We start from the raw sequence: 23,171 nt of genomic DNA, 5'->3' as shown, positions 1-23,171 counted from the left end.
CAATTTTGCTAACCGTAAAATTGAATATAAACTAGTTTTCTGCCATTTTACGACCTAGTGTTGTCGTCAATAATTACTGACGATACTTAAGAATATTCGTTGTTAATCGAATATTACACCTGTGATAATTTGGATCACTGATGGATTTCCATTAACGACTGTGTGGGTTTAAGTTATTTCAATGCATGAATTACAGTGTTGTAATTAACATGGCGAATGTTGCACGAATAGTGTAATCTCGCATGTAATAGTTAATTTATAGGCACTTAATTTAACAATTAATGTATTATAATAACCATGTACAAATCGGCGTATGGTAGGTAATTAATTTTGTTAGCTGGTTAATTTGAAGATTGCACCTATTGGCTTAAGAAATTAGATAAGTCCATTCTTTGTTAAAGGTTGTTGCTGTAGTTACTGTATTTGATCTATCAATAAGGCAAGCTATTAAATAATAAGTTCCCCAACCATATCGTACTCGTTCTGAATTTAGCTCATTTACAGACTTAGAACTACATGGGGTCACTTTAGAAGTAAGATAGCTAAGAGATAGTACTTTAGTTTGGTCTCTATGTCCTAAGTGTGGTTGTGATATACCGATACTCTTATATGTGATGCAGTACGTATGATTCCAAGGTAGATGTAGCCGCATAATGTTTTGCTTAAATACGTATATACGACACGTATTATTCGAACGAACGATGTATAGATAAAATTCATGGTAACTAAAATATGTTTGCTATTATCTTAATCATTCGATTTGCGCTATTCTTTAATAACGACTTAAGGAATAGCCAAGATATGTTAACAAACCTTAATTCATATAATTATTAATTACAGCTTAAGGTATTATCGTTAGTCAGACTTATTTGAGTTGCTAGCTAGTATGAATTATCCAGTTTCAGGATCTGTTTATAAATAGCCATTCTTAATACGACAATATTACTATCTACTGAATTTTATTATTTAAAACTACAAAAATTGACCTTAATACAAGCACCACATTTTCTTAACGTCTTTGAGAATGATAATTTAAAATTATTAGTCTTGTAACTATCAGCTAGTAGCCGCTATCAAGTAAGAGAGATAAATTCTAATCGACCACATTATAAGTACACCAAAGTCATTAAAGTAACAATATGATTATGAATCTAATGTAGTGATCGCTTTTATGATCACAGCTTTTAAGTAATTTAGTGTAAATGTAAATTTAAGTAATTCTAAATTTCTGGATAATCTAAAGACACCGAATAAAATTATACAATAAAACTATGTAAATTTAAACCGTAGAACTTAAGACTAGCTAAAGAACAGATAGACAAATTAACAAGTTTAATTAAGAGGATTACTGTAAAGATACCGATTGTGTTTTACCGTAGTCAGAACTAAAATTACAATATCGTCTATCTTGTACATGCTATAAGTATATATATATATATATACTAACTTAAGATATTTTAATCAAAGCCTCTTTATCCTCTTCCACATTAGTATGTTGTTGTTGTTGCCTAGTCGATGATGTTTCAGATTGTGGCATACTTGGCTGTGTTTGACCAGGAGCATTCTGCAAGCTTGACTGTACTTGCTGTTGAGTAGATTGTGGATTTGGTTGGCTTGCTTGCTGAACTTGCTGTATATGTGGTTGTGACGGTGGCTGCGATTGTTGTAAAACCTGTGGAGGCTGGTATGGTTGTAGGTTAGGATATTGTTGAACTTGCTGATACCGTATTGGTTGAGCTGGTTGCGCAACTTGCACCGTTTGAGGCGAATTGATTACTGTTTGCGGTGGCATAACAGAATACTGACCCACAGGATTTTGTGGTACGTACATCGGTTGGGTAGGTTGCATAACCATAACTTTATTGTATATACATAAGAATAGCTCAAGTTAAAACTAGATTAGTCTTTAATAATAAAGGTAGAAATACTTTCTAAAAACTTAAGGTATATACTAGTAAGATATCTCCAAAATACCGTACAACAATAATAAATTACAAATCTTGATCAAAGAAGATATATTTATAGTTGTAAAATTAGTGAATCTTATAAAGTACTTTTTTTTAAATCGTAATAACATTCTTAAAATATTTATAGAATACCTGGTTGATTAGGTTGAATTGCTATCATTTGCTGCTGACCACCACGATATTGGATAGTTGCAGAATTCTAAACATAGTGTTGTTAAGTCAACAGCGTTAAAAGTTACTTTTACAAATGCACTTTTTAATTATTAAATCAACTAAGCAGTAAAAATAGAAAATCTATCTTGTATTGCCAGTTGTTAAAAGTCTGAATTATGTAAGATTAATTAATAGTTTGAATATATGATTGTGGTTGCTTCTACCATTCTTCAGTAATAGTTAGTAATCATGAAATAATATACGTAACGCATATACCTACGTCACTAATGAAAGATAGTCTGTACAGTAAAGTCTATTATGTATCAATATTATAGAATTAAAATCTAGATTCTTATTGAAGGTGCACCCAGCTTAAAATAACTTTCGCTAATATATTCCTATCAATTTCAATTACGGTCGAAAATACAAGTAATTTGCATGGATTGCATACGTTTAAATAATTGCGATATAGTAGTACATACCATTGTCTCTGGCTTGCAGTAGATGGATCGTGATAAAATAACTACAATTGTCGTTATTAGAGCGAAGCAAACAACAGACATCGTCAAAGAGGCAATAGGGTTCCATAAAGCATTATAATACGAATAATATTGAAAGAGAGACGGAATGCTGAGGCCGAATTGAATAATCGAAAAGATGAGGCTTATGATGGAAAAGGCATAATAGCAGTGCATCTGAGAACAGAAAGCATTCACAATTTGATTATTCAATCGTAAAATTGTGATATTTTAAATGACTAAACGGCTGAAATCACAATACTATCGCAATATTACAAAAGTAATTAAAAATATCACAAAGTGAGCAAGTATACAAGAATTAAGAAATATAGCTGATGAGCTGGATATCTCTATAATATTTAATTCAACTCCATTATTCATTATTAACATTCGTATTCAAAGTAAGGTTGCATAATCTTAAATTTTTTTGTTGACATACAATATAAACATCAACCTACCAAGTGAGGATTGCTTTGATTAGTATGGACAACAACTCCGAAAATTCCAGCCAAGAGGTACTATATGTTGAAGTGAATGCAAGAAAATGCTATTAACAATCATTATATTTAATATACATGTCTTGGTGACACTAAGTACCGGTACCATATTGTGTTAAAGATAAAATACGAGTGTATCGATATATCAAAAATGCTATAAAGTCTTGATTTACATTGGTAAATCATCTATTTATCTGTTACTCATTTAGCTAAGATTATGAATTCAATTACTGCTCTAAGATAGAGATTATCTTCAATTATTTCGCAAAGAATGTCTGAATAATTTCGCACTGTTAGATATACATTGCGTAAAGATAGTGATATCGAATGTATTGCACAAGTTTACTTAGAGTAGAGGGCTAAGTTGTGTATTAGCTACGATGATGGCTGAAATTAGCACAACATACAGTATATGACTTATAAGATGTTTACTCCATACATTAGAAAGGGTAATTCACTGATTATAATACATTAATATCGTAAAATTATCACAGTTAGCTCTATTGATATTTATTGTGTCACCTACATAACACTGAAGCTACTCATAATACTGAAATATTCGTCATTAAATTCTTACCGTTTTATTTTATTTGTATATTATCTACTTAACACTACCTTGGTAAATTATAGCTAGACATTGCAATCAAGAATTATTAGCAATACTATCGGGCATGCATAGATTTATACTTTGGATGGAACTCCAATTTCGTGCTGTAAAGTCAATAAGTATAGCGCGCTAGAATTTCCTTACAGTCAGAGTAGATACTATACTAAAGTATAACGAATTGTATTCTCTAAATTAAATATACAGGTCGTATCTATTCTAAAATAAACCAGCCGTTATGCCCGTATTACATAGGAGAGAATTGAGCTATTGATCTATGCGTATTACTGTATCGCAACAAATTAAAAATACCAACAATTAATAGGGGCTAAAGTCACTTGAAAGGAGTTTTAGAGGTATCATAATAGAAAATTCGCCTCCAACTACTAAAATTCTAATCATGAAGGCTATTACATCACTTTTAGTAAATTTTATAAATAACTTATACAGGTATATAATTACTCAAGTACAGTAATTTTAATTCAACAATACATACGCCTAAGCTGATATCCTCGAATTGAATAGTATTAATTGCAACATTACATAGCAATATAAATATCCTATAAAGCATTCATACACACTTTTTATAAATTCTACGGAGGTTGTGTTACACTAATTTTTTAATAGCAAAACTGCTACCGTTCTTACGGTATATAAGAGATTACGTTGCTTACGTAGCGATCGATATGTCATCAATTGGATTAACTGTCATTCCACCTACACGGGAGATCTTCTCTATCTCCGTTAATCTGGTTTCGATGTATTTTATTTATAAAATATTCCTCAGTTGATCATTCTGAAGGGTTTAACTCAATATCATAGAGAGACACTACGAGTACCGCGCTGTATATTTTATTCGAGTTCGTATAACTGTTGACTCAGTAGCGGAACTTTCCGGTTTAATATTTTGAGTAGACCAATTTTATCATAATAGAGTATATTTATGTTGAATTAAATAAAATAAGGTCCTGATGGTTGAAAACTAAGTCTGAATCAGATACAGTATACAAGTTAAAAAACTAGATTAATAAAATTAAATATTGTAATCAAACGGCTAAGTACAGTATAGTAAGATCGATTAATTAATATGTTGTGTGATGGAGGGTTCGAAGAGTCAGATAATGTGGTTTTAGTCGCCGAGCAGAGAATTGCACAATGAGCTTAAGAAAAGAGGATACTTTCTTGTAGATAGTAGTTAGGTACAATGTGATAATTACGGTAGGTCAGCGTGGTAGCTGCCGTGAGTAAAGTGTGAATACTAACTATGACTAATAATGCAACTTTAGAAATCTAAGGTAGAAAACGGTAGTATTTATAGCTATGGCATTAGAACACATGAAGAGAACATGATTGTAGGATTAGATACAACATATACCATAACAGGTTATAGAATAGCAGATGATTGTAGAAAATAGCGAGGACGGTAATAACTAAATGTAGTAAGCCATATTTGAATGTAGAGCGAACAGACTGTAGATATGTCTAAATATAAGATCAATACAACATGTCTATATTTAAGAGTAGAATATAGTTACAGTATATTCTAAATACACTACATATTGGTATATGCTTATATATAGTAAAAATATCATAATTACTTACACCTAATCCAACCCATAAATCAAGACCAGTGATGATACTAAGGTATCGCCAATATCCATAAAAGCCAAAGCTGATACCACCTATGATCATGGTTACAACTCCAAGGACAATCATGGTAATACTAATTCCGAAAGACGCTTTTCTATACTGCACAGGCAAGACATAGGGATTTAATATATAAGACTGAGGATACTGCCTTGGCTGTTGAGCCATATTAACTGGTGCAGACATGTTGTTTCTTTTAGGCTAAAAGATGACGGATAATGGCGATTGCTGGAATAATTTTTTTATTGTAAAGATCGTCTAATGAGAGAGAAAAGACACGTCGCCCCTGAAAACTATACAATTCATTTATCCTGGGTGTGCCAAGCTATAACTGCGATTGATTAGTCAAGGCCTAAGGGGGAATTAATCATACTGTACGGTATGGTTCTAGTCACTTCCTGACTACCAGAGATTGCGTCATAAGGAGAGTCTATTTAAGTCTATTAAAGCTGAACGTGCCGTGCCGTAGATCTACAGACAGACTCTGACTGTACCGTATAATAATATAAAAGATAGCAAAAATAAAATTGAATCCATAATTACAACAGATTTCCAGGAGAGAGTATTTAAAACATAAGACGCCTACTTACATAATCAGCTAGCCTTTAGTTGATTGATCGACAAGGATTTTTTTTATTCACGATTGAATTTATGAACGAAAGGCAAGCTGTAGTTTCCCATTTCGACAGTCCAGCTGAATTTCAGGTAGAGCAATTAGCAATTGTATTCCGGGATGGCGCCTATTCTATAATAATTATTGGGCTATAAACGCAATTGAGTTGTAATAGCATAAGCCTAACTACTCTTGAGATCACTACGATAAAGTATAGGCTAGTAATAGCGCTAATCGTAGCAGCAAACACTAGAAAAACTGTTCCAGCAAGCAACTTTAGGTTATTCAGTAGTTCTTTCTACAAGTCTTTCTGGCAGTTGTATTTGGCCAGAGTGCTGTAGAGCGAAGTGCAGATTATCTTTGTATAAGATCTAATTAGGTCCTAAATTTCAACAAATTTGGAAATTTCGTACTGGCTTATCACAGTGACCTTATAATTATTCTCACTGCTTGCTAAAATTCAACCAAGTGCCGGTAAAGTTTTATACGTACATAAAGAATATCGATAGTAATTGAAGGCGAGTGAGCGACAATATACAGTATATATTATACAGTCAATTAAACTAACATTATGGTTATTACCAGTAGTGAACATTTGCCGTAGATATAATGAAAGCGAATATATTGAGTTTGCTTACAAAGCTGTCACAAATCGTGATTTGTGACACTGGGGGGAAATAACGGTATATAATATGGTACAAATCGCTCAGAAAACATTCACAAAACAGATCTTTAATAACACTAGAATTTTATGGTAGCAAATTCATAAAGCAATCAAATACGAGAAACACACACTACAAACTTCATTCTCAAGACAACAGTAAAAAAATAATAGTTACTTCAACAGATATATAGAGAAATCAATTCGAAAGCAAAATGAAGCAGAAAGAACTACGGTGAAAATTTAACTTAACCAAATCAACAATCATCATGAAAACTCGCTTCGCGACAAAAAGCTTTGCATTTTTACTGCGTAGACGCCTAATATACTTGTCAGAAATGGCTTCGTGTAGTACTGTATAGTCATATACTAGATCATATTTGTTTGCTGGAATGTAAAATGCTAGTAATTGCCACCTGTATAAGGTCAAGACTCTATTTATTGAGTAGTTACCAATTGTATTAGTAAAATTGGTAGATTTTATTGCGTGACTTACTTTGTATGAATGTGAATGTCTAGGTATAATTTATGAAATACTAGTGCAAACTCCCGTCGCTTTGCTGACGGTTTACGATAATGTGCTCATTTAACAGATAGTATTACCATTTGATAGACCTGCCAGAGGTTCAGTAACTTTTTACCGTGTATTTCCCGCAGTTGAATCGAGCTAAGAAATCTGACGATATTTATAGTTTAGCATACACCTTGGAATAACTGATTATGACTCTGATTTAAGCAACTCCACCATAGACTATCTATGGAGTTCAATGTACTCTGAACGGATCAATGAAATAAAGCGAAATTGATACTTATTAATTTGTTAACCGTAAATAAAATATAAACTCGTTTTCTACCGATATTCTTATAAGTAATACACTATTTTTGAATCCAAGTTAGATATAATCGTATAATGTTTCGCATAAATAAAATTCGTGTTAGCTAGAACATGCTTGCTGTTATCCTTAAATATTGATCGTTCAACTTGAGTTATTCTTTTAAGGACGGCTTAATAGTCAAGATACGTTAAACAAACGTAAATTCATATATTAATTATTAAGTATAGCTTAAAGTATTATCGTCAGTCAGACTTATTTAAATTATTAGCGAGAATACACTATCAAAGTGCAGGATCTGTTTATGAAGAGCCATGAGTGACACAATAACATCACCATTATTAAAATTTGTTGTTTAATAACTGGAAACATTAACGTTAATACAAGTGACATATTTTCTTAGCGTCTTTGCAAACGATAATTTGAAATCATTGTCTGGTAACTATCAGTTAGTCGCCGCTATCAAGTATAAGGTATTAAAGCACACATTAATTGTACTATATGTAAAATAATTTCACAAATGTATAAATACACGATTCCGATTGATCAATAAACGATTCTCAATTAAACCTACTACCGATTACCATGAATATAACAGCTAGCAAATAGCTAACTCATATAATATCGTGAAATTTAATACGAAGCTATGGTTCTCGTCAAATTATCTATCAGGCATTCTCTCACCGTTCAATCGAGTTAAGAAATCTGATCATTGTAGTGATGCACCCATATTTGATTATACGGATAGCTATATTTGATATAGTTCGGTTTCTTCGAATAGCTATTATCGTGAAGCTAATATTAGATGATTGCTAACTGCTATATTAAAAATTATTAATGACTAATAGTAGCCAGTTGACTAATTATGGTATAAGATTTACGTGGTTAGAAACACTGTCGTAGCTAAGATGTCCTCCGAAGAAAAGGGCTAGACGTTAATAGAAGAGTAGTGACATCTTAAGTAGAATGATTTAGATTGTAGAAAATAATATGTACTATTTGAAAAAATATTTTGTTTGATGACTCATGTCTGAATGTAGATTAATCAAGTTGTCATAAACGGATTTAACTAAATGTATATAAGAAGTACAGACATGACCTCAGGAGGAGAAGAGACTTTACTTCGCTTTTAGCCCGGAATACCTTAGATGTTAGAGTAGATTCTTGCAGTAATTAATTATTGCTCTACTATTCCTAAAACCTTGTAATAAAAGCCTCTAAGAAAATATCATTTGACTAAGATATTTATTGTAAGATGCATTTATTACAATCGTATTTAGAGATTAGATTGTAAGTTGCTGATAGAGAACTAATTTATGCAATACAGTCCAGTTAGCATGCAGCTGTAGTTCTAATCAAATTATCTTTGAGATGCTTTCTTATAGCTCAATCGAGCTGGAAATCTGCCACTAATTCTTTTGGATTCTACATTACTGCGATTCACAACACAACGGTACGTGGGAGGTAGTAAATCCTTTAATTAATTTTCTATTGAATTAAAACTTAAATTTCCAAATGAATTGATCTTAGCTTGCTATTACCTTTCGTACACTTACCTTTCTATTTCTTAGAACTATTATCATTCTACAATGTGTTTGAGGATAATATGCTTAATTTAGTATTAGTATTTTTAAGGATATGCCCTATTGATAATACAGTAAATTATTCTGTCTTTGAGCTCAAAATCTTCCACAATTAAATCAAAATTAAGCCTAAAAGTAAAATCTTATCATAGTAACGATATATAAATAAGGATGATAACGATGATTCTAAATTAAACGGTACTAACTTCTACGACAACGATGGAATACGATATGTTGCAACTGAAATCATTCTACATTGCATTTCCTGCTATCGAGCTCTAATCTATTATAGTTTATTAATCAATATTATCTGAAATAAGTGATGATATCGTTGGATCATGCAGTACACGCTATTGTGAGCGATAATTAATCATCTGTATTTGTATGACGGTCAGTTTAAACTAGATTAAGCTGTGGCTAGAAGTGCAAAGACCTGTAAATAGAGATTCAAGTGCAAGCATACACCCCGAAGTAACTGCTTATGACTTTGATTTAAGGAAAGCTTATCTTAGACTTGCTTACAGTTCAATGCTTCATGATTACATGGATCATCGTATAGTTTTAATTGCCTGAGGTTGGCATAAATCAGTTATTTCTAACTGTAAGAAAAATACAAATTCATTTTCTATTCAGGTTCTAATAGAGGTAAGCAATGATTTCATCTAATCACAGGAGTTATGAGTTAGGGAATACAGTGATATTATGCAGCGTAGAACTGTATGTCTGAACATAATAGGGTTAAAAACTCATGCACTGCAGCGCGGCGCAGCACTTATGAGTCTACGTTCGATAAAATCGTCTAGCTTTTTTGCACAAGTATTTTGTATAATATTGCATACAAACAGTCTATATTATTAATTTATTTATGAAAAGAGAAATCGAAATAAAATTTGATCATTCAATATCTTAGCTACTTTTTTACAATAACATCCAAAATTTCTAAGACGTCATTTTATTTAAACGGTAACTAATATGTCGGAAATAATACACAGAATCTTCCTCGGATAACATAATTAAGTGATTGGATTGGCGTTCTATTTATTGGAATGCTCTGTAAGAGTCTCTTAAAAGCTTCCTTTTGATTCGGAAGTGATATCAATTTTAGGTTCCACTGTACTCATTTCATGCGAATTGTGTTGAATATCAATAGATGGATTGCTCACCACTGCTTCTATGCCATGGGAAGGTGATCGATTATCGATGGGTTTTGGCATCATTGTATTTGCATCTCTAGGAGTAATTACAAGTTGACCACTTGGCGTTTGTGAAGCAATAACCTGTTGTACCGTTGCCATCGTAGGTACGCCAACTACTTCAGTATTAGGTATAAACTGTTGAAATCCAGGCTGTACCATTAGATTTCCACGTTGCGGTAAATTTACAATCTGATGCACTGCAGTTGGCGATGCTGCTGCCATCGTATTCATGGCATGAGGTGCATATACAATCTGTGGATGAGCTACCTGTTGTGTAGTAGCTACTTGAACTGCATTGGTGGTCATGGCCATATTATGAGGTGAAAATATTTTCGGGTCCTGTTTGTTTAATCCTTGTTGGATATTAGCTGGTGATGGACTCGCTACAGTATCTAACTCTGAATAAAAATTCACATTGTTGTAATTAACTACGGCAACACAAATAAATGGTACTCAGATATTCTGTTATCCAGCTAATACAGTACGTCTAAATCTTGCTCATAACTGGCATTAGCATGTAAATGCTAAAGAAATTACTTTTTTTTCTTTTTACTCTTTCAATTTCATTCTATTAATCTCTACAAATACTTATCCGCATGGTTAGCGATCAATACGATATCTTATCGTATCTAATATAAGACAATGAATTATATAGGGCGCTGCTCTGATGTAAGCGTAATTTAATTTGAAGTGCAATTTACCTATGTTTCTTGACTCAACGAGTGGTTCAACGGCAGTATCGTCCTACATTAAATAACAAGCAGACACTATTATCACTCTAGTTGGCTTTATAATAATTTTTTTAGAAACTATTCCTAGATAAAGATTCTACAAATTATATAAGAACGGTTTGAAAGGTAAGTCTTTGTCCATATAAATAGCCAAATATTATGCATTATTCCCATCGAAATGATAGTGAATAACATTTTACAATCAATTTCTTAATACTACTACTTACTGTAGAATAGGATGTGCAATATACATATTCAGAGAGCATGATGACACTCGATAAAGTCAATGTGAAGCCAGCGAAGGATATAACGATAGTTACAATGTTGTGCCAGCGAGATGTTGGTGTATAGCCAAGGATACTAATTAATCCTACGCAAAACTGGCTAATGGAAAAGACGCAACCAAGAATAGCAAAAGCATAATTTGCATGTAACTAGGTGTTCAAAAATTTAAAAATTGAATTTAAGTTAGCTTCTGATAGCAGGAAAAGGGCAACAAGGAGTAAAACATTATTTATCTCTTTCTAAGTGGGCTATTTCTCATATTATAATTTACTCTTACATGTCTGCTTTAAACTTACCAATTTTTTGTTTAACCTATTACAATGTGCAACAAGCGCAAAGATTCCTGCCAGAAAATACTTTAATCAAATATAAATATAAAAAGTTTAGATAAATAGCATGATTGCGCAAACGAGAGCTAAAATGCTACAGATTAATATTTGTTTGAATTTAAACTACTGTCTGTACCAGATGATTATATCAAGAAATCATCGCCGTTATCGACATTACTGTACTAGACGTTTGGGTGTAAATTCGTTACAGTTATATCGAGATATCGTACTGTAATTGCTAAACTACTAGTACATAGAAGCAGCAGACAGCATTTTAAGTTAGAGAATGACCCCCTAACTTTTTTAACATAACGCAACAAGATATACCCCCTACAAAATAACAACTTTAGTGTATCCTGTCACTTATCTACAGTATTACCTACAAGGTTATAAAAACACTGATATGTTAAAACTATCAAATGTTAAAAAGAGATTCACTTATGATATAGAACTACATACAAATAAATTGTTTGTGATCATTATGTTTGTTACTTGATACTTTAGTGCTCTATGAATATCTAAGATATCTGTTATTAACATTTACCGATAATCCTACATAGATATCCTGAGCAATCTGAATGGATATATTTCCATAAACTGCCCTGGCTGTAAACGAAACTCCACCAAAAGCCATAGAGCAAATACCTAAGATAAGAGTAGTTACACCAAGACCCAGATTTATGCGGCGTAAACCAGTTGGCAATGTGTAATTTTTTACTGATGATTGATTCTGCAGCATCTGTTGCAGTTGCTGCTGTTGAAATGCTTGAGAATGAGAAGACGGCATAGTACCCAGAATATTCACCTATTGATTAGTCAACTGAAGATTTTATAGACTCTTTCGATCTATTATAATTGTTAATATTTTATCTCTAGCTACTTTAATGTTGTCTGTACACGTATACCAGAGTTATCAAAAATATTAATTGTTGTTCTACTGTGCAAGATCTAATTAAAGATTAAAATGTTGGATGAACAATTGATAACGGACCGAAATCAAAAGCCTACGAAAACGTCGTGCTCAGCTGCTAAGCAACACAGACTTATTAGTCAATCAATTCTAATATTCATGTGAAGTCTGAGTATATGTGGCTACAGTGTATTTTATTCTGCATAAATATACAAAAGTGGTAATTATAATTACAGGAAAAGTTATTAAACCAATGCACTAGAAAGTATTTCAGTATCAACTTCTACGCTAATGAAGTCAAAATTATTTAAATTATCAATTACAAGGCAGAGCACGAACAAAGCATACCATATATTATCTAAGGTAACTAGTTGCACAATAATTTTTCCACCCTCATTGTGTAAAAGGAATGTAAATATAATGAAGAAAATCAACCTCAAACATATCAAGAAGCCTACTAGCCACGCCTCTGATTTGATTATAAGTAGTGCAGGATCAATTTATGACTACTAATAGATTCAATTATTATAATTGCAAATGATCAATGGTAATTTAGACGCAGATAAGCTGCGTAAAAAGGATAAGTTATCATCGACTACCTATTCGTTCGCCCATGGTAGTTACTAAAATTTAGCATTTAAAATTACCATCGTTATGTATATCATGCTAGGTGACTAGATTAACTCTAACAGTTTAATAGATAATTAATATGAGAATCTACAGTATTAGTTTAATAGATTTCACTCAAGAAGAATATAATGAACTACTTACAGTATAATCATAAAGAGTAAAAATTGTATCATGAACCTATGGCCGCGTTTAATTCTGTTAACACTCGGTTGCTATAGCAATTACCCATAAGTACTATACATATAGCGTATATCGTCGATAAACGCTAATACTATCATTCTCTTTACTATTACATATACATTTTCTTAAAGCTGAAATGCATCAGCAGCATGATTTAATGTCGGTAGCCTCAATATGCAAGAAAGCATTCTACTTATTTAGATGGCAATAAGCTTATTATTAACTGCAGTATTATTTTAGCAGCACAGAATAGAATAATTTCTTACTATCTAAAAGGTTATGAAAAAAAGAATACTCTCAGAGCATATATTGAGACTCTTTTAACAATTAAAAAGAACTAGATCCCTTGTAATGTTTCCATTCTAGCAAAAGCCTGCTGCCATAGTATACGGTATCTAAGACATTAAACTATTATCTCTTTAAAATTTCTTGTATTCCAATATGATTAATAATGCCCAAGAAGTGACCATTAGGTACACAATTTCAATTTAATTACCTTCGTATAAGACATCTTCATGCTAGTAGAATGCATTCATAAATTTTAATCTATAGTGTCCAATATCTGGAACAACCAAACTTACAATCCATCGCAAAGTGTACAAAATAGATTGGGCGGCCACGAGATTTATCACCATCGAATTTTTACTGTCTAAGCAAGTTTTAATATGTGTTCTTTTTTTTTTTTAAAACAACTGATTCATTAGTTATTAAATTTTCGAGTATTACTAAAATAATTAATTTTTTGATAATTTTTACTTGGCTAGCTAATGTTTTCACGATAAAGTTGATTTAAATTTGCACAATATAGTTTTTTGTCGTAAAATTATAATTCATGGCATCAAATTAGAAATAAATAAATTATAATGTTGTGTTCAACACCTTTATCTCATATGTATTATCCTTTGCATACCTTGATTGGGCAACATTTTTAGTTAACTACTGCTCAATAAATGTGTTTGATTAAGTACCGTACTAAGTGAATTTGATTAAGAACTTATTTAAGAATTACTTAGATGATTCAGCAAACTATATAAAGTTCCATGTGAGTCTTTCAATCTAGTATAGAATATTTCTATTTCGACAACTTGAATAGCTAGTAAATAGTATAATCAAATTCATGAATTAGAATTATCTGTAGCCTCAGAAAGGATGGTATAAGCGCCTGAAGTTTCTTGATTTAAATTTACTAATCGATTTGAAGGCATTATTATTGCTCCTATTGGCGAAAATAAAATATATTTAATTAGTATTTTTGGATTAAGAACAATTCACTTGAACTTTAACTACTGACTTTGATATAAACTAAGTACCGAGCAAATTAAATAACAGTAATAGCAGAATGTACCGGTCATGATTATGCTACGCTGTTCTTAAATAGCACAGAAATACTGTATGCATATTCAAATTTTTTAACGTGGTTATACCGAAATTTATTCAACTTTACTAAAATCATTTAATCATCCACTAAACTGATTTAGATAAGTAAATATATTTTATAAAACGATACCGTACGAGTATATGACACTTTTACCTGGTTGTCCTGATGGCTGTTGTAAAGTAGCGGCTTGGTTGGGATTTGTAGTATTTTCATAGTACATCGTACGAGCATTCTAAATTATAACGGATAAGATGGATACTCATTTAGAATGAAATTAAGGTTCCCTTACTCAAGAGAAAAGACTAATGCAATCTAATAAACTGTTGCAGGTAATCAGAGAATGTTTATGTAATGTTTATGTAATGTTTCAATATCCTAAAGCGGTTCCTAATAGATAGATTAGTAGTCGTGTTAAATCTATCTATAAACTAACTTGCGTTCGTATATTACTTAATCGTATGTATCATATTTATACTTAGCGTTATATATATATCTCGTTATGTATTTCACGTTACCGTTGTTCCACAGCAATATATAGCCTTTGAGAGTATTATGACGCAAGCAAGAGAAAAGCTGATCGCGAAAAGGGATAAAATCATAGTTATGATGTTATGCCATAACACAAATATATAGCCAAAACATGGAATTAGGCCTAATATAAATTGGGCAATGGCAGCATGGAAAGCCAGGATTGAGAATGAGTAATAAGTATGCATCTGAAATAACAAAAATTGATGGTGATTGTTATCCTTATAACTTCAAAGTTTAAATTGTTAAAGTGATTAATATATCTTTTAAATCGTAATAAATGACGATAAATATCTTACAAGATGTGGATTCGTTTGATTGTAGTAAGTTATTATTCCAAACAGTCCGGTCATAGAATACTAATAGACGATATTTAGCGTTAGTAAAAAATTCACCGACTTCATTTATCACAAAAATTCCAGATTCATTAATCTATGCATGCTCTGGATGGTAGTTTTGTATTCCCTTTAGAGCGATGCTTACAATCAATCCGATCCAAACGTCTTGTCCGATAACGATGCTGAAGTTAGTTTCGTATCCTGGCATCATATATCCAATTCCACCTATAATGCTGCTTATCAAACCTGTTACGAATAAACTAATTGCTAAACCAAATGAAGCATGACGATATCGGCCTTCTAGAACGAGGCTCTTCAGTCCTGATATTTGATTTAGATCTTCCTCTAACTGTCCGTATTGAAAGCTATCCGATGCCATACTTCGTTACCGTATCTTTTATAAAAGCTCGTGAATATTACAAGGATTATTTCGATTCTCTATTCTAATGCTCTAACTACGGTATAAAATGCTCTTTAGCAGTAAATGCCACTTTATGCAACTTTTGATTCACCAATACAACCTATTCTGACAATAGTGATTATCAACGTTCGGGATTTAGCAACCAACAAACAAGTTTCCCACGTATTTTACAGGTATCACGTGTTACACCTTAATCTATAGTAATTATTTTACTGTAAATTCCAATAATTCAGTAATAAAGCGGCAGTCGACAAATTAAGTCTATTAAACTCACTGACTAATAATTAATGCGAGTAAATCACATATGCGTAAATATCATATAGAAAACAAAGACAAAACCGATGAAATATTTACCAAACTTTTATATTAACGCACTAATTTGCATGAATTTCATTATTTTAAACTATAAATACAGATGTAGCTTAAGTATGCAATTATTGAATGATAAGCTTCATCCAGTAATCTTAGATGACATTGGAAATATCGTTACAAGAATTATCTTTCTTCAAAATTTTAGGAATTAAACCTGAGTTGTACGAGTATGTTATGCTACTGAATTAGCAAAAATTAACAGGTTTCTCCATCTCTTGATAATTACAGCTCTTAAGAGAACTACCTGACTGAACTAAAGTTAGGAGATAACTATTCCGCTAAAGAACGTAAATACGTATATCAGCAACAGCTTATCATAACTTTATGCAGAAAATTATATACCGTTGACAATTTCGAATTTCTCAATAGTATGCTACTGTATCACAATCACAATCTATATACACTCTTCCTTAAGGGAATGTTATCGTGCAATTTATAAGAAACTATTCTTATAGTTCATGAAGATAGCTGATTAATTGTATTATTGAAATTAATTTAACTATATAAAGTAAAGCCGCAGAACCTGAAAAAATTACCATAACTCATATTTTCCAGCACCCTTGAAATATTTTATCAAGCCAATCAAGGTAGTTTATATTAAATCACCTCATATAGAAGGAATCTCAAATAGTTCAATCTCAGACAGGGGATGGTAGCGATAAGAATAAGAATGATCGCTACCGCTAGCTATCATCATAAATATATTTAAAGGAGATGAAAAAATCTTTATAAGATTAAAGTACGAATTACAACTCTAAATTTCTTGTTAAAATTACAGCGACAGTAAAATAATTTGAAATCAGATTTGTGCAATTCACAAACTACTTCTAAATCTTTACGAAGAACTTCTTATCGTACTTCCATTAATAACAGTAAAAATGTTTATTAAGAACTGAAAAAGTGAAATCTGCAATAAGGTACATCAGGTCGAACAACTTTCAATTACATTGGTCGTAGAGTAATACTCTGTAAATGAAATTAGCATGAACAAATCCTTTCCAGGAAGCAAATTATCCACCAAGATTTATTTCGCTTCACTTATTCAAATAGAGTCATTTACGAAAAATGATATAAGTATAATAATAATTTTTAATACAAGTATCTCACAAAATATTTGTTTTTGTCAGTATAGAAGGTAAAAAACTGATTTTATTACTGAGTTAAGGATAGCAGAGTAATAATTATTTGTATCAAGAATCTAATTTAATGTATCCTGAGCTTAAAAATAAGAAGCTTACTGGAGGCGCTTCTCTCCAGTCCTTATATGCCTTTTGTTCGATCTATTTACGCCAACAAAACTGCCTGTAATTAGGCTTAAATCATCAAAAAAAAGACTTTGCTTAAGTAGATCATTAATATTTTTATTGTGTGAACCAATCTGCTTAAAATCTCATTTCTCTTCTATCATAAATTTCCAACATCGTGTGGTGCGTGACATCTTCATAATTAGCGTATATCAAAACAACATAAATCTTGTACCGTAATTGATTAAGTGGCTAGTATTAGAAAATCAGCAATTTCCAGTATCGTAATTAGCAATTATCAAATAGTAGCATCATGATAAAATCTATTCTCAAAAATCTGAATATACCAAATATAGCTATCGATACAATCAAATGGGAGAGGGGGATTACTACAAAATATATATATGCATCTTCGACTTCAAGAGAGATAACAGAAATGAGTCTCACTTGCACGAATTATTTTTCTAAGCAACGTTTGTTCAACGTCTAGTATATTAAACTCTACGTATCGATCGATATATTCTGCACTTATACATATTGTGATAGAGGGTTCGAAGGGTCTGCGGACGTGGACTCCTTAGGTATTCTACAATAATGATACGAGGGGTTATTAGCAAAAGAGATATTTATTACAGAGAATAACTAGGTACAGTGAGGAAGTTATTGGTAGATCAGTGTGTAAGCTGTCGTGAAGTAACGTGTGTAGATAGTAATACTAATAAGTGCAACAGAACAAATCTGAGGCAGAAATCATCAGTATTTATAGTTTTAGATAGAGAACACTTGCAGAGAGCAGAATTGTAGAATTAGATACATCATATACCATAAACAGGCTATATAATAGAAAATGATTGAAGGAAATAGCGAAGACTGTAGGTGCTATAAATAACTAAACATGACAAGCTATATTTGAACATAGTTGAAATAGACTATAGAATATATGGAGATATCTATATTCGGAACATAACAAAATGTCTATATTTAAGAAAATATCTAAAAATTACAGTAACAACTAAATATACTACACATATAGAGTGCTATAATATCAAAATATTGCAATTATTATCAAAAAATTCTCATCAATATAGTCATCCTTCAATTAAGCTTATATACTATTGGTATACAAAGGAATCTTGATAACCTAAAATTTTTACAGTTACAACTTAGCCTTTGCAAGGTTACAAAGAATACTGTTGATACGGAAGTAGCAGCAGTGGCTACGTCCTTTATTATAATCTCTCGTTTTTTAAGGTACTAAATAGGAAGCTTCTTGTAGCACTTGCAGTTGTTGGGGAGAAGAAGTGGGTACTTGTTGCAATATTTGCGATTGTGTTAAGCAGTTATTGAAATTCCTGCTGAGGAGACTGTATTTGCGGGGATGGTACCTGCGATCCTTGTTGCAATATTTGTGATTGCTGTTGTTTTATTTCCTCCTGCTGCTTCTGTAACATGCCAATGAGTTGTTGCTGCTCCTTAATAAGCTTTTGTTGTTGTTCTAATTGTTCCTGTTGTCCTTGCATCAAGGGTTGTTGTATCTGTTGAGCTTGTAATTCTGGTCTCCTTAATTGCTGTGACTGCGGTACGTTTACTGCTGTAATTCTATTTAGTTGCTGTTGTTGTAGTTGTATATCATATTTCGATCTAGTATAATTCCCTGATTTCAGTATATTTCCTATATCTATAGAATCAGTGGTTAAGACAATTTGAGGAACCAACGCGTACATTTTATCATGTTCTCTACGTAATAATATTGGTTGTCTAGCTTGAGGAATCCAATTATCTAGATAACAAAGGGAATTGCTTTACTAATACATGTTTGCGATGTCGTATCATCAAATTTTATATTTATTTCATATAAATTATTTAATAAAGGCAATCACATTGGAAATTATACGTAGTTGTGAGTATATCTTACTGTAATCGTTGATATTTTTGATATAGTTTTTACTATTTTTCTCTGAAAGTTGTGGTAAAGTCACAGTAGGATTTACATCCAATGCGCCTTTAAATTCAGGCTTTTTCTTCATTAGGTCAATTCCTCGAGTGGAAGCACCGAAATCATTTGTATTTCCAGATTGACTGCGAGCAATATTCGAATAATCCCCATCGTTAGCATTGTCCTACAATTGAATACCGGTAAGCATTAAATCCATATATATAAATACTTGTGAGAATCATTTCGTCTATAGATTGTAATCCTCATGAAATAAATCTGCTTCTTTTCGTTCTTCAATAATTCTAATTATAAATGATTCGGGGTGAATACTTTATTGCAGGGCCTATCGTTAACAAAAGGTTCTACGATCGCAAACTAAAATTCAAGCACGAAGGCAATCTCTATTACATTACCCTAACTACTTATATCCTTAGCTTGTTTACAACCCGAAGATGATAAACAAAAACTATATTATTGAATAACATCTATTAACTTACTAGACTCGTCATATGAGCGAATTTTACGATTAACATCGTTTCCTACGAAATTAAAACTAGTGTATTCATCACACTAACAACATGACCATGCTTGAATTTGTTAATACTAACTGTAAATAACAATGTGATGTTTGCAAGTACTTCTAATTTTATCATTAACTTGTATAGTAAACCTTAAACGATATCATATCCTTCTATGCGAAAATTAATAGTACGACAGTCTATTAAAAGTAACCAAAGTTTCATAATCATGATAACATAATGAGTCTTACTTTCCCTAATCATGACAACGTAATGAGTCTTACTACTTAAATCATGTATCCAACTATGAGTCTGAAACTAACGCTATTGCAATCATTAAAGTTGGTACTGTGCTATTTCGGATTTGCAATAAAGAAATACAGAATAGCAAAAACTTATATTACCAAATATGATGATCGATAATGTTGAAGATGGTGAAACTGAATTAGTAACAGATGCATAGCACATCAGAATCAAACTACGAAAAAAATACTAACAATCTATATCGTTTTACACTAGTTACGCAACGAGCACTGTGCAGCAGAATCATTAATTAAATATAAAAACTTACCAATTCGGTAGCCGTACAAGATGCACATCGACAACAACTGCAATAGATGCTCGCAGATAGTATTATCATCGTCGTCAAAGATAAAACAAACATCGAAAATGCTATCAATAATGACACCAAGCTGTGCCAAAATGTAGGACTGAGAATGCCCAATATGCATAGTACGAAGTGAGCGATAGACATTAGAAAAATCAGAATGCTAAACGCATAATAGCAATGAGTCTGTTGAACAATAAAGCAAATTGAACCTCAGTTAGTCTTAGTTTGTAATTAAAATGACTGAATTCGAACTAAAAAGGCTACATTTAAGTACTACGAAGCCTATAATAGTAATTTGAAACTACGTAAAATGAACTACTTTCATGCTAAGAGATCGATACAACTTTCCATGGCACAGTAAATCTGTCAATAATTATCACTGCTCTTTTTAAAATTCTAAAATCTTACCAGAGCTCGAACGTTTCGACGTATTTCGGATGCTATCGCAAAAGTACCAGGAATCATATACTAGAGCATCATTTAGGAAAAAACAGCAGTTAGCTAATATAAATTATTAAAAGAAGGGCTTCTCTTTAAATCACACGGCATATAAATTAAACCAATTAAAGTAATTAATAATTCCACACTCACGCCAATCGTCAAGAATTTATCGCTTTAACTATTACTCTGAAAGCACGATAGCTCAATCATTCGTCAAATCTATTAACTTCAATAGACTTACAAATACTCCCATCCATATATCTGCGCCAATGACAATATTCACATTCAGCAGATAAGCAGGTAAGAAATATCCAACAATACCAAAAATAACACTTAGAAAACCAAATAACAACATAGCGATGCCAATTCGAAATAAATGCCGCCGTAGATGACGTGGTATAGTGGACCACATAGCAGCGTATGTTTGGAAACCTTCAAGGCTTTCTGATGGATGAGAATGCAATGGGATTGTAGACATAGCGCTATAACATAGCTCCTATCAGTTTAGTAGTTGAAAGTTATAAAATCAGTTGGAAATTAAGTTAGCTTTCCCAACCAAGAAATATTATCGACGAGCGCCTAAATCAACTAAAACGTATAATTCTAGCTCCTATACCGTCCGCTCTATGCAGTCTGTGATTGTTGCTAACAATAAATAAGTATATTCAGGTATCTAGCTATGGTGTTGGCCCTAGCAATTGCTTCAAATCATCATAGTCCTTCCAGCCCAAGTCTATAATATATATAATTGTCTATCACGTGCTCGTAAATTCAACAGTTAACATCACATTGTCCTATTTCGCTGAAAGTAGAGACTTACTCGAAAAGTAAGGAGTTCTAAATTTGGATATATGACTTTACCACTATATCATGTGCTTCTATTTAAGCATGTCGATCAAATTTGGCTCATTTACGTTGAAGGCTTGTATCTCTATTAAGCCAAAAGGTATCAATGATCAATTTTTGATGATCAATCTATGATTAAATCATTGATAATTTAAGGATAATTCAACAGAGTTAGTGCGATCATGGAAAACCAACTAGCATGCAAAAGGATGCCAGTAGACCAAACAACAAACTCTGAGAATTTACTGTATAACAGCAAATGTTATGATCACATTACGCTTGCAATACGCCCTATTCGTCTTTTAAGGTGATAGTAGTGCAATAAATAAAGATGTAATACTAACATTAACTATGAAGTCATGCAATTTTATGGCCGGATGTATCAGTTAATGCCATTAAATTAAGTAGAACCGTTAAATAATACAGTGTCCCACCCTAAAAAATGTCATGTAAATAGTAACAGTAATTCTGCTGAAGTTTTCAAAGTCTCAATTGTTTTACCTAGCAAATAAAACTTGAAATGTCTTTGTACTTTGTACGCTTTGTCTTAAATGACGATCAAAAAAATTTGATTATTTTCAATATTTAAGGAATGTACTTAATGTTTACTCGATAAAAATTAGAAGTATGTATGTATAATAAAACAATTTACTGCTGTACGGTAATGTAGATAAACTAATTTTAGTATTGATGATGCTAAAGGGCTTAAAATCCAATAAGTAATACCTTTCTTCCAACCGGTAGGATGATTGCATTAGATTTTATTTCCAACTACAAGCTTATTAACAAAGTAGAATTTATGTACTTGACATGCAAATCGTTACATGCAGGTGATACTATAGTTGGTTTTGCATTTCTGGAGTACCTACAGATAAATTAAACTATATTGGCGATTGGTGTTCACCAATATTATGAAATTATGGTACCATAATGTACAGCATAATCAACTAAACTAGCCATATAACCGGCTTACAAGTAAAAATCTAGTAATATAGTGCATCAATATAGGAAGAATACATATTTCCATAGCGATGCTAACAATAGTTAATTTATACTTGGAGAATTTCTATCTTATTACTGAATTATTTAATTTATTCCAGTAATTGTGGATGTCTGCTAGTTTATTACTCCTTAGAATGCCGCAAGAGAAAGGTTTTTCCACGAAGCCGATTGTCACGGTACGCCGTTACTAATTAAGTAAC

General features: G+C 32.0%; 4 protein-coding genes across 4 annotated transcripts; all 4 read right to left on the bottom strand.

The window, feature by feature from the left end:
* Positions 1-1,447: 1,447 nt before the first annotated feature.
* On the bottom strand, positions 1,448-5,572 carry TRIADDRAFT_64326 (uncharacterized protein; the record flags this gene model as incomplete). The annotated part of the gene is made up of 4 exons (XM_002117043.1): positions 1,448-1,857; positions 2,100-2,166; positions 3,097-3,156; positions 5,342-5,572. 4 exons carry the CDS (start codon positions 5,570-5,572, stop codon positions 1,448-1,450), a joined length of 768 nt encoding a protein of 255 aa, XP_002117079.1.
* Positions 5,573-10,140: 4,568 nt separating this feature from the next.
* On the bottom strand, positions 10,141-12,404 carry TRIADDRAFT_61153 (uncharacterized protein; the record flags this gene model as incomplete). Its single annotated transcript, XM_002117042.1, has 5 exons — positions 10,141-10,670; positions 10,974-11,016; positions 11,231-11,437; positions 11,585-11,644; positions 12,162-12,404. The coding sequence occupies 5 exons, from the start codon at positions 12,402-12,404 to the stop codon at positions 10,141-10,143; spliced, it is 1,083 nt and encodes a 360-aa protein (XP_002117078.1).
* A 2,048-nt stretch (positions 12,405-14,452) lies between these two features.
* Positions 14,453-15,960, bottom strand: TRIADDRAFT_61152 (uncharacterized protein; the record flags this gene model as incomplete). The annotated part of the gene is made up of 3 exons (XM_002117041.1): positions 14,453-14,553; positions 14,869-14,947; positions 15,727-15,960. The coding sequence occupies 3 exons, from the start codon at positions 15,958-15,960 to the stop codon at positions 14,453-14,455; spliced, it is 414 nt and encodes a 137-aa protein (XP_002117077.1).
* A 2,998-nt stretch (positions 15,961-18,958) lies between these two features.
* Positions 18,959-21,601, bottom strand: TRIADDRAFT_61151 (uncharacterized protein; the record flags this gene model as incomplete). Its single annotated transcript, XM_002117040.1, has 6 exons — positions 18,959-19,398; positions 19,534-19,738; positions 20,324-20,328; positions 20,644-20,842; positions 21,091-21,150; positions 21,365-21,601. 6 exons carry the CDS (start codon positions 21,599-21,601, stop codon positions 18,959-18,961), a joined length of 1,146 nt encoding a protein of 381 aa, XP_002117076.1.
* Between the last annotated feature and the right edge of the window lie 1,570 nt (positions 21,602-23,171).

The sequence above is a fragment of the Trichoplax adhaerens genome, genomic scaffold (assembly GCF_000150275.1).
Source record: "Trichoplax adhaerens TRIADscaffold_21 genomic scaffold, whole genome shotgun sequence".
Classification (NCBI taxonomy): Eukaryota; Metazoa; Placozoa; class Uniplacotomia; order Trichoplacea; family Trichoplacidae; genus Trichoplax; species Trichoplax adhaerens.
The sequence above is the reverse complement of the archived record's forward strand: the minus strand, read 5'-3'. Positions and strand labels throughout refer to the sequence as shown.